The 12,587-nt window shown below is 37.6% G+C and overlaps 1 protein-coding gene and 1 long non-coding RNA gene across 5 annotated transcripts in view; one reads left to right on the forward strand and one right to left on the reverse strand.

The window, feature by feature from the left end:
- Positions 1 to 12,587, reverse strand: part of MFSD6 (major facilitator superfamily domain containing 6) — a 65,953-nt gene that overhangs the window by 3,954 nt on the left and 49,412 nt on the right. For all 4 annotated transcript variants that reach the window (XM_028509021.2, XM_036023164.1, XM_036023165.1 and 1 more), the window contains 3 exons: positions 2,997 to 3,158; positions 1,996 to 2,094; positions 18 to 298 (listed from right to left, as the gene is read on the reverse strand). In XM_028509021.2, the coding sequence (XP_028364822.1) occupies positions 18 to 298; positions 1,996 to 2,094; positions 2,997 to 3,158 (542 nt within the window). The remainder of the gene's footprint in view (positions 1 to 17; positions 299 to 1,995; positions 2,095 to 2,996; positions 3,159 to 12,587) is intronic.
- Positions 1 to 12,587, forward strand: part of LOC118500044 — a 34,061-nt gene that overhangs the window by 93 nt on the left and 21,381 nt on the right. The gene's annotated exons all lie outside the window — the stretch shown is intronic.

Raw genomic sequence — 12,587 nt, forward strand, 5'->3', positions numbered from 1 at the left:
CAGCAGGGGAACTCTACCTGTAAAGGCTGTATCTCAGAAGCACGGTTGTCTCTTGTTAGCTGCATCATCTCTTTAATTTGGTAGAGTGCGTAGACAAAGGTTACCCAGGGAGAGGAGCTGACTCCCCAGGCTGGCTTGTTCACATCCTCCTGTTCTTCCTGATGCTTGGTTTTCTTGGGTGGAAGTCTGGGCTCAATACGTGGCATGACATCTTCTGTCTGTTGCTGTACCAAGTCGATAGTTGCTATAGGAACAGGACTGGATGGAACAGGAATCCTTTCTGCCAACATTGTCTTGTCTTTAGAGAAAAGCATGTTTAAATCATTTTTAAGATTTCTACTTATTTAAACAAACAAAAATAAACTAAATAAGCAGATAGGCCCATTCTAGTGTAAATTGGCAACATTAATTGCTGTGTAGTAAGGGGTTCTTCTTTACTTGGTATAAGTACTGAGCAAATGAACATGAGGTTATCTTGCAGGGTCTCTTCATAGAGCTGAATAGACAAGAATTTCTATTTACTTAAGAAATGTATTGTTCATTCAACTTAGATGTAACATCAGTGGGGCACAGGTTGCAGTGAATGGTGCTTTAGGGGCACTTAGGGGTTGAGATTTTAAAAATAAGCATTGAAACAGAAAAAGCCACATGATAGCTGTTCTTATTGGCCTTTTATTGGGTTGGCCAAAAAGTTAGTTTTTCTATAAGAAGACTCCAGTAGCACTTAGTTGTCTTTAACTGCATTCGAAACAATTTTGTTAGATTGTATTATGACAGCTATCATATCAGCATGCACTTAAAAAAACTTACAAAAATTGGTGAATTTTTGTATAGCCATTTTAATATCGAAGATGGAAGAAAATATGCAACATTTTTGGCGTATTATGCTTTACTATTTCAAGAAAGGTAAAAACACAACTGAAATGCAAAAAAAGATGTGTGCAGTATATGGAGAAGGTGCTGTGAGTGATCGGACATGTCAAAAGTGGTTTGTGAAGTTTCGTGCTGGAAATTTCTCGCTGTACGATGCTCTACGGTTGGGTAAACCAGTTAAAGTTGATAGTGATCAAATTGAGACATTAATTGAGAACAAGCAATGTTCTATCACACGGGAGAGAGCCAACATTCTCAAAATATCCAAATCAATAAAGTTATTGGTGAGAAAGAAAAAATGTGTCTTTTACTTTGCAGAAAAAATCATACAGAGTTTTTTGGCTAACCACATACTAAAGACATGGAGATCAAGGCTCTTTTAGAGGTATGATCCAGTTAAGATTATAAAAGAACAAGAGTGAGAAAAACTAGAATTAGTCTTTCTTTCTTAATCACTTGTTGAAAGTAAAATCTGTCTCTGGAGTTTCTGTAACAAGCTAGTTTTTCTAACAGAAGCACGTCAGGTACTTGAGGCAAATGCCACTCAAAGAATGGGACACAAAAGATGAGCCCTGTTCTGGGACCTAAGAGCTTAGTAGGAATATTTCCATTCTATTGGTTGGCCTTCTTCATGGGGAAAAAAAAAACACTGGAAAATTTGTTCTCATCTAAACATTATAGTTGATAAAATCTTTCTGTATAACAATTTTAATTAAGGTCATGCCTAATTGAGGGAAAACTTCAAAGTTAAGGTTTAGACTTTTTTTTTTCCAAAGGAAGTTTAAAATCATAGAGATTAATACCACTTACTATCCCTAGTAGGAAAATTAATATATAGCCTTATATCTATTTGATTTAAATTCTAAATCCCTTTAGAATTCTAGAGAAATACAAAACCACCGATAAACCAAAACAAAATCAAGAACATCCCAAGCTCTTTAAAGTGACCAATATTCTTTTCAACACAGTGGACAGCCTATCTCCAGCTATCAGGAGGTCACTGATCTACCACTGACGAAATCTAGCCAAGCAGGTCTACAGTACACTCTGTTACTGCCTCTGGGTTTCTGAGGGGTATGTGTGGAATTCTTTAGAACCACTAAGAAGAATGGACATGTCTACCTTCTTCCTCATCTGGCACTGCCAGCCACTGGATCAGGGCAAAGAGCAGGAGGATCACCAGACAGGCCATGCCAATCCCTCGGAAGGTTGCAGCAGCCCCTGTGGAAACAAAGGGAGCACTCTATAGAGTAATTCCAGGAAACGCAGGTGGCCCTCATCCAAAACTATCAATATTCTGAAGTTCAGGACAAAGGCAGCAGCGCTTGGGATGAATCAGAGAATGGCAATGGCCATTAGCTTCATATAGTGGAAAACACACACGTCCAGGTGGGTGTCAGGAGACCTGGGCACTGCTATTGGATCTATCATTGGTCAGATTGTGAAACTGCATTTATAAATGATTGTCCCTAAAAGCCTTTTACCATAAAATTCAGTGGCACTTTCTTTTTCATAAAGACCATTTACCTAACTAACTATTAAACAGCCTGATTAATCTGTAGTTGGAGTTCAAATTGTGCTATGAATTTAGACACCCCTGGGCCCACCTTCCGTAGATGACTGAGCAATTAAGATCCTAGAGCAGAATGGTCTTATCTCCACCCCAGCCCCTGTGTTTCCAATAAGGGAGATCTGACAGGGCAGACAAGACTGTGTTGTGATAGATGCCATGACATTACCAAACCCAGCATAATTAGTTTTTTTCTGGTTCAGAATCTCATAATAGAATAACAATGATGAATTTTCTTTCCTCTAGCATTATTATCAGCAGGTTTAGGGTCGTATATGAGCTTATTCATTTGCTTGGCTCCTTTGAGGTATCTGTGTAGCATCTCATTAAGCTGTTTGTCAGAGAAGTGTGCACAGTTACAGGCTAGTTCTAGTCATCTTAATGACTTCAGCACTCTGCTTTACAATTATGACTACCATGAAAGCTGCAAAGAGAATATGACCACTGGAGTTGAGCTCCTGGCAGTCTTCAGTAATCTGAGTGTTTATTGAGGTGTTGCTAAAACATAAGTTTTCAACAAAGAAGAAAGGGAAAAAGAGAAAGCCATTCTTACCAAAATAATTGACTAACACGCCTCCAATCATGGCACCACAACCTCTCCCCAAACCCAGGTGGAGGCCCTGCAGGATGCCCTGAGCGGAAGTCCTCAGCTCAGGGGGAACAGCTGCGCTGAGATAGGAAATGCAGGCTGCCCAGATGGCCGCGTGTGTCACTCCTGGAGAGGAAGAAGGGCAGGGAGGATCGTATGAGTGGCATTCCTTACGTTATTCTTTCTTCAACTATGCACTGTTCATTTTTATATACAGAAAATCAATATATATACATTTACTTATAAAATATTTATTTACACATAACAAAATTTACCATTTGAACCATTTTTAAGTGTGTAGTTAGTTCATATTAAGTACATTCACAATGTTGTGCAACCATCACCACCATTCATTCCACAATATTTTTTATCATTTCAAACTGAAACTCTGTATCCATTATGTTAACTTTCCCCAGGCCTTGGGAACGACCTCTGTGTCAATGAATTTGAGTAGTCTAGGTAGTCATATTAGTGCAACCATACACTATTTGTCCTTTTGTGTCTGGCTTATTTCATTTAGCATAAGTCGTCAGAGTTCATCCACATTGTAGTATGTGTCTGAATTTCCTTTCTTTTTAAGGCTAATATTCCACTGTATGCGGAAAACATTTTTTAATCCATTCATCTGTTGATGGGCATTTGGATTGTTTCCAAGTTTTGGCTACTACTGCAAATGCTATTGCTATGAACACTGCTGGGCAAGTACCTGAGTCCCTGCTGTCAGTTCTTTTGGGTGCACACCTAGGAGTGGAATTACTAGGTCATATGGATAATAATATATTTAAAACTTTGAGGAACTGCCTGTTTGCCACAGCAGCTGCACCATTTTACAGTTCCACCAGAAATGCACGAGTTCCAATTTCTCCACATCCTCACCAGCACTTGTTATTTTCATGTTTTTAATATAATAGCAATCCTGATGGGTATAAAGGATGTCTCATTGTGGTTTTGATTTGCATTCCCTAATTATCAGTGAGGCTGATGATATTTTACTTTTGTATTTATTGGCCATTTGTATATCTTCTTTGAAGAAATGTCTGTTCAAATCCTTTGCCCATTTTTTAATTGGGCTGATGGGTTTTTATGGTTTTGGATTTTTTCCCTTTTTATTGAAGTTATTGGGGTGACACTAGTTAACAAATGTATAGAGGTTTCAGGTGCACAGTTCTACCACACATCATCTGTACACTGTATTGTGTGCTCACCACCCCAAGGCAAGACTCCTTCCATCATCAATTATCACCCCTCCCCCGCCCTGTTTTGTTTTTTTGCTGTTGAGTTGTATGAATTCTTTATATATTTTGGATATTAAACCCTTATTGGGCAATTATATTGACATTAAAATTATTTCCAATTTTTCATAATTAGCACCATGATTAATATTATTGGAGATACAACTTTTTACATATTCCAGATTATTTACATTGGTTATAATTCTACAAGTGGGGTTAATTATTCAAAGGATATAACAATTTTTATGCCTTTTAACAAATAGTTCCAATTTGTTTTCCAAAAGAGTATAGACTGTTTACAATGACTCCTTACCAGTTTCATTATATCTTCACCATTTGTTAGGAGAGAGGAGGGGAGAAAGATAACCAATGGGAAAAAAATGGGTGTTATTTTATTGTACAGCAACTGCACACTGTCTGAGTTTAAATCTTTATTACAGCACTGCTTTAAATGTAATCAAAAGATAATGACACAGTAGGTTTTTATAAATTGAAGGGATTAAGAAATCATCTGGTTCTGCCTAGACTGAGTCATGGACTTGCTCCCTGCAAAATAATCTCATTTGGAGATAATATCATCAGACACTCTTAACCTATGTTTTAGAAAATTAAACTAGAAGATTAATATAAATTTAAAATTTAATCTGACATTAGTCTGCTTCTGGCCAAAATGTAATTAATAGGGATTGGATTGACCCTCCTTCCTGAAACAACCAAAACCTGGACAAAATATATGAAATAATAGATCCCAAGATATTGGACATCAGCAACAGGGATGGTAATCTCTTAAGAGAAGGGGAAAATATGAGGAGCCCTGTTTACTGCCTGGTTAGACTTTGAAAGCCTGAAGGCACAGAGTTCGGGAAACCACTGGGTTGAGGAGATGAAGCTGACAGTCTGAGTGAGAGAGACCACGGCAGCTAGAGTTCCAGAGGAAAGTGCCAGAGAGGAAAGAGCTTCACAGAGAGAAACTCCAGAAGTCTGCAAATGGTTTGTTTTCCTCCAGTCTTCAATAGAGTCCTGACCAGTAGAAGCATGTGTAGAAACTCTGCAAAGCTAGGGAAGGAACCACCAGAAAACATTCCAGAAACAGTGCTCAGAACCCATACAGGGATAGGAACAGTACTGGTTTCACCAGCCAAACTGGAAAAACTTGATTCCTGGGATTGGTATTCTAAACATGTTCTATTAGTATTATGAAAGAATCAGCCCCAGTCTAAACACTGCTCCAGTTCCACCTAAGTAATCTTTAAAAGCAAGACCCTAAAGGATCATACTATTTCCAGGTAATTTAGCTGTGTCCCACAACAAAAGTCAAGAATATAAGAATACAAATACATCCATCACCCAACAAGGTAAAAACTCACACTGTCTGGCATACAGTCAAATTACCAGGGATGATCTTATGTAAGTAGATCCATAATAGAATAAACACTGTTTTTACCAGTCAAATTAAATTAGATGTCCTATAGTTAACAGGAAAACATCAAAATAGTTTTTCTTAGGCTTATATATATTTCTGTAATCATTTTAACTAGGTTATTTTTAACGAAAAATATGGACTAGATGATCAGAAGTACTATGCACATTTCTTTTATTTCCACAGAAGTCAAATAAAATATTTGCTTTATCTGGCTAAACAATTTCAGTACCTTAGATAATGCTGGCTTTCTCAGAACTGAATAATGCTTGCATAGAATCTTAACTATAAAAGTTGACACAGTAGGATTATTAAATATATTATTAAAGATGCTGTCAACTGCATTTCTTTTCAGATACACATTTTCCATTAACCACACTGAGGAAAAAACTCAAAAATATTTCAGGAAATAAAATTATTCAAAATTAAGTTAGATTAAATAGTAACATTCAACATAGGTTTCGGAAGTAGTTTCTTAAAGATGAATCATCAAAAACTTAAAACCACATCAAATAGTTATAAATAAACTTTAATGGTGCTACCAAATTTATTGTGTCTATGAGCAATCAAGTGTAGGATTTCAAGTAGAGAAAGATGGGCCTATGTATTTATGCAACCAAAACAGTAACAAATATATTTTTGCTATAATTCTAGATCAACTATAATTTTAGCAGTTAATTTTCTTAAGTGTGACAGCTTGGGCACACACAATCTTACAATAATAGGGTTTTCTTTTCTTTTTTTTAATTCTAAGGGTTTTCCAAAATTTTGAATCTTCCAAGATAATAGAAGCCTTTCCAGCAGGATGACTTAAGTCAGGATGCTTTTAAACTATTTGTAGAATTTGTTGATTGGCATTAAGTGGCAGATATAAAAGATTCTCTATAGTTAGATCGCTCGAGTTTCCTTATAGCTTTTTGAGACCTGATTCGATAATGGGACTGCATTCTATAAAGCAGGTCAGTGCATTAACCGAAGGAAAAATAGTAAAGCATACAGTAAAAAAGACTGTCCCTGGTACTAAAAGCAGAAGAGTGAAAGCTACTCTGCCTGTATGCTCCAGCATTTTCCAAGGCAGATGTAGAATTCAAATTTGCTTCTCTGAAATACCTTGTTTCAAAATATCACGTAAATAGAAGAATCCATATCATTTCCTTGAAAAGAAACTAGCAAGACTAAGCAATCCACAAGAGGAGACTGGGTTGTGAACATCACCTTTGTACACAAATAACTGTAGAATTTTGGTTCTTGCTCTTAAATTTGAGTGTGCAGTCTTCTGGCAATCATATTAATAATCTGAAAATCTTGCCAATATTTTTACTGTAGTTGTGTTCTCATTCTCTAATTTAAAATAAAAAGCAATCTAAACATCTAAAAATCCTCCACCATTTTACATATTTGTAAAATATAAAAAGAAATCCTGACAACTGTGCTGTCTAAAACAACTTACCTCTGAAACTTGAGGGGTAAAATATATCATAAGCTGTGAAAAGAACATGCTTCTACTTTCTTAATTTTTCTTAGAGAAAAATTTAAAAAAATTAAGTGAAAAAGTAATACATTATCATTTTCCATTTGATGAAGTAAATGAGCAGATTTATTCAGTGACATGAGTAAAGTGTTTACAATGGAGGAACAATTTTAAAAAAACTTTTAGTATGAAATAACAAGTTGGTCGATCACACAGTAAGAATAAAAGTATCAAACAGTAAGAATAAAAAGATGTTATACCACCACTAATAACAGTAATGGAAATACACAAATTTGACTCTCCTTGCAATATTTTAACCCTGCCACTTGTCACAAAGCTGCTGATATCTGTGCATAATTCAATACCAACCACATGTAATAGGTACTTCATAAATATGTTTCAGTGGCAATTCAACACTGTATGTTAACTGACAGTGACTGACTCTCAAAGACCACATAGGTCACACAAACAGCTTCTCAGGTCATGGAAACTTAGCTTTCCAGTCATTCCTTCCTTACCTTTACTGGGGTTTCTCAAGATTATCTTCTACACCTAATAGGATTATAAGAGATATTTTTATACCATCTACTACCGAGACCTTAACTATTTGGGGGCACACTAACATTTGAATAACCTAGAACCATTAGAAATAGTTATGACTAACATTGAACTTTTTCTCAATAATATTGCAGCAGCTTACTCTAACAGGAATTGTGCTGTGTTTTACACAGATTATCCCATTTATTCCTCCCAGTAACAGGTACTATTTTTTCCCTTCATTTTCCAAGAATGAAACTAAACCCTAGAGAGATTCAAGTCCCTCATCTAAAGCCACACAAGACAACAGGGTAATAAAACAATATATGAACCCAGGGTGTCTAAGGAGAACTTCAGTGTCTAAGTACACTATAAATCCTCCTAACAAGTGCAAATATTCTGTAATAAATGTAACCATTACCCATATTTTGCTATGTATAATGCATACCCATGTTTTTGGCCTAAACTTTCAGGAAAACTTTTGTTTTAATTTTTTAATTCAATTTTGTATTTATTTATATTTAGATACTTGTTTTTTGTATTATAAAGGAATTTTAGCATTTATTTTAGAACATATTATGGTACAAGAAATTTATGTAGCAAATAATTACAAAACACAAGAACAGATACAAGACATTTTAGGTACTACCCATGTATAATGAGAATGCTTATTTTTCCCTCAAAAATTTGGGCAAAAAAAGTGCACGTCATATACAGAAAGATATGGTACTTTGAGAAGTTTTGTTGATAACATCAAACGTGCCCAACAAGCTATCAATTTTAAAAAATGTGTATTCCTACTACCTTCTTTCTCTCCTTCCCAAAAAACTCACAATATACATATTGTCCAATTTTCTATATGCCCCCAAGTAACTCTTTACCTTGTAATATTTGACATTGGTATCTGATTCTGCAACATGAATTTCAAGATTGTTTAGTCTTGGCCCACAAGCAGGCTCTATTGCAATTCATGTCATATCTGAGCAAGAAAAAAAATTGTTTCTTCCCAAGGGGCAGTTGTTCTTTGTAAAATTCTGCTTGGTTTGGGGAAATCACATAATGTCTGGGTGGGGTGAAAACTGACATATTGGCGAACTAGAATTTGTTTTGATTTTGTTTTTCTTCTGCCACTGGCTTGAGCTCACTGAATAAAACATAAGTATCCCTTTAGCATTAGTACACTAAATCAATTGTGACAGCCCCTTTCCATGGAGGGACCAAAGCATCTATTTCAATTAGTTCAGGGTATCTCTCAGATGCTGGGATTAAAAGGAAAAAAAAAGCTGAGGCTCACACATTAGATCTTTTCTTCCTCACACAAAGTCTAATGGCCTGGAGACAGGATGAGTAGCAGTTCTGTTCCTTATAGTCATTCAGGAACCCAGGCCGCAGAGACTCTGCCCTTTTCAACACCTAGCTACCCTGGCAGAGGAGGGAGGAGAAGATGGCACATGGGAACTTTTATGGGCTAGGTTTAGAAGTGGCATACATCATTTCTTCTCACATTCCATTTCTGCAGAATCAGTCATACCTAATTGCAGTGGAGACTGGAAAATAGAATCTAGCTCTGTGTGTGTCTGTGAAGAAAAGGAAACAGCAGGTGAATAGCAAGCCAGTATCTCTGCCAAGTCAGAGCCACCAACAGCAATGAACCTTTCAAAAATAGCAGAGGATCCTACAAAGTAACAGACCTAGCAGCAGCTACCTGAATGAACCTTCTTTGTGTCTCATGGAAGAGTCTTTATATACGACATGCAACAATTACTTTTATAGTCCAATATCCGCCAGTGTACAGCACTACAAGTATCTCCTTTGTGCATTCATTCAACAGCCCTTACTGAACACCTACACTACATGCCAGAGCCCCCGCTGTGCTCTGAGAATAAGACAGCATACAAAACACATCCCTAATCACCATGGAGCTTATAGTCAGATGGGTGAAAGGGAGCAGGATTTACCTGAAAGAGGAATAGACTGAGCTCCTTGAGCAAAACAAAAATATCCAGCACCTAGCACAAGGCTTGACATGTAATGACAGCTGAACAAAAGAATTGAAATGAAACTAAGGTGTAGTCTGTATGTTGGAATATGAGAACTAAAGCATTCATGGATAAGAAGTACCCTGGGTGAGGCTGGAGAAAACATCTAAATCTCATGTATGAGTAAAAACTGACAGAGGAAATAAAGCTTCTATAAGCTTCACCTTGCAAGATTTATTTTTAAAGATGCTTAAAAAATTCTGTAACTGATACAACAATGTCGGGGCCCTCATGAATTCTACATGCTGGCATTATGCCCTTGGCATACATTAAAGTAGATTTTAGGAGACTCTGACCCCCAAACTGACTGTGTTTACCATCAAAACTTGGTAACACTGAGATTTCATGCTCAGTGTTTCCCCATATCAAGCCACACATGAGAAGTGATTTTATAACAAAGCCAGTAAAAATTCTACTTCCCCAATGATAACTTTAAGAATAGTGGGCACTGACTAGTCATTTATGACCAGGCTTTTAATAAGTAACTGTAATTTAGCCTCTTAGAGTAGAATCTTCTCAATTATACTGGGTGAGGCAAAGAGTTGTATGTGAAACACAGTATTTATTCTTGTGTTATTATTTATTAATTATTGTATATTTTCTACATGAACAACTATAAATCTACTTTTCCTCACCCTGTATTTCTTCTGTACTGATTTTTATTTATTTATAGTTTTTATTTTACTTTTGTGATTTTATATTACTTAATATTTATTGACAGCTAACTATATGCTGGGTAGTGTGCTAAGTAGTTTGCATAGATTAATTTAATATTCATATCAGTCTATTCTATAGCACCAGAGTCTGAGGTTTAGACAGTTAAGCATTTTTCCAAAGACACAGAGCTTTTAGGTTGGGGAGTTAGAATACAAATAATCTAATTCACATCTGGTCAAGATGGTGACTCGCCTCCTTGCAAAACCCAATCAAAATTACAACAAAAATATAGGACAAACATCACTCATAACCATCAGAAATCAAGTAGCATGGAGGTCTGACATCTACAGAACTAAAGAAACCACTTCTATCCAGACTGGTGGGAGGGCGGAGACATGGAATAGAATGGTCCCACATCCATGTGTGGTAGATAAACATGCAGGAGGGATATCTCAGGAGTGAGGTATCCCAGCCCCACACCAGCACCCCCAGCCCAGGGTTCCAGTGACAGGAAGATAAGTCCCCATAACTTCTGGCTGCAAAAACCAGTGGGGAATGAGTCAGTGGAAGAAACTTCTAGAGTCCCAAGCAGTTTCCTTTAAAGAACCCACATGCTGACTCACTCAGACTCATTCCATCTGAGCTCCAACACTGGGGTAGCAGCTTGCAAGGCACCAGTGATATACAGGAAGGAACCGAAGTGTCTGGCATCAAGGCGAGAGCTAGGAGACAGCTTCTCCCAGAGAGAAATGTAGGCAGAGGCCACTGTCCCTTTTCTGAACCTTCCCCGACAGTGCCACAGAGCTGGGAGGCTGGTGCGTATCTGAGACTCCAATCAATCTGGCTAACACCCTGGAGATCCCCAGAGAGTCAGTCCTACCCAACTTATGAGCCCACCCAGTCAGCTTTTTCCACATGAATGGCTGGTCTTGGCTCATGCTTCATAACTTCCTAAATCTATTCAAACAAGCAACAGCTAGCTTCAGTGAGTCCCCAGCCCCCATACCTTTTGCTAAGTGGCATCAGGCCTGGCACTAGCAGCAACCAGCCTAGATTCACAGCTTGGCTTCACTTGGGAACCTCAAAGCTCAGCACAAGTAGCAGCCATCTCAGATTGTTTAATACCTTAGGCAGGGTAGCCACAGGAAAAAAAAAAAAAACACAGGTTGGAGCTGACCTTGGCCTGCACCATCTGGGAAATCCCAGAGCCTGTGCATTCAGTGGATAGCTAGAGACCATGTCAGAGTACCATCACCCTGCCCCCACAACAGCTGATACTCCACAGAGGGTAGAGGTTGGTTATCAGTGGTCACAGTCATTCCTTGCATCTGACTGGCTTACGTAAATCCCTCCCATTGATCTTCCAGGAGCAACCAAGGCACAACTACAAGAGGAGGGTGTATGCAGCCCACACGAAGGGTGCACCTTGAGTACCCACTTGGGTACTTGGGAGGCTGTGTCACTGGGCCCTACAGGATACGTACTACATTAGGCCACACTACCAAGACAGGGAGTCATAGTAGCTCTACCTAATACATAGAAACAAACACAGGGAGGCTGCCAAAACAAGGAGACAAAGAAACATGGCCCAAATGAAAAAAAAAAAAAAAAAACAGAACAAGACTCCAGAAAAAGAACTAAACAAAAAGGAGATGAGCAATCTATCAGATACAGAGTTCAAAATATTGGTTATAAGAATGCTCAAGGAACTTAGTGAGGGCCTCAACAGTATAAAAAGATCCAGTAAGAAACGAAGGTACACTAAATAAAATAAAGAACAATTTATAGGGAAACAACAGTAGAGTGGATGAAGCCAGAGTCAAAGCAATGATTTGGAACACAAGGAAGTAAAAAACAACCAATAAGAACAAGAAGAAAATTTTCTTTTAAAAAATTAGGATAGTGTAATCAGCCTCTGGGACAACTTCAAGCATTCCAGCATTTACATCATAGGTGTGCCAGAAGGAGAAAAGAAGAGCAACAAATTGGAAATCTATTTGAAAAAAATAGAGAAAACGTCCCTAATTTGATGGAGGAATTACACATACAAGTTCAGGAAGCACACATAGCCCCAAACAAGTTGGACCCAAAGAGGCCCACTCCAAGACATATCATAATTCAAGTGCTTAAGTTTAAAGTAAAGAGAGAGTCTTAAAAGCCAATAAGAGAAAAGCAGTTAGTTACCTGCAGGAGAATTCC

The sequence above is a fragment of the Phyllostomus discolor genome, chromosome 4, assembly GCF_004126475.2.
Source record: "Phyllostomus discolor isolate MPI-MPIP mPhyDis1 chromosome 4, mPhyDis1.pri.v3, whole genome shotgun sequence".
Lineage (NCBI taxonomy): Eukaryota > Metazoa > Chordata > Mammalia > Chiroptera > Phyllostomidae > Phyllostomus > Phyllostomus discolor.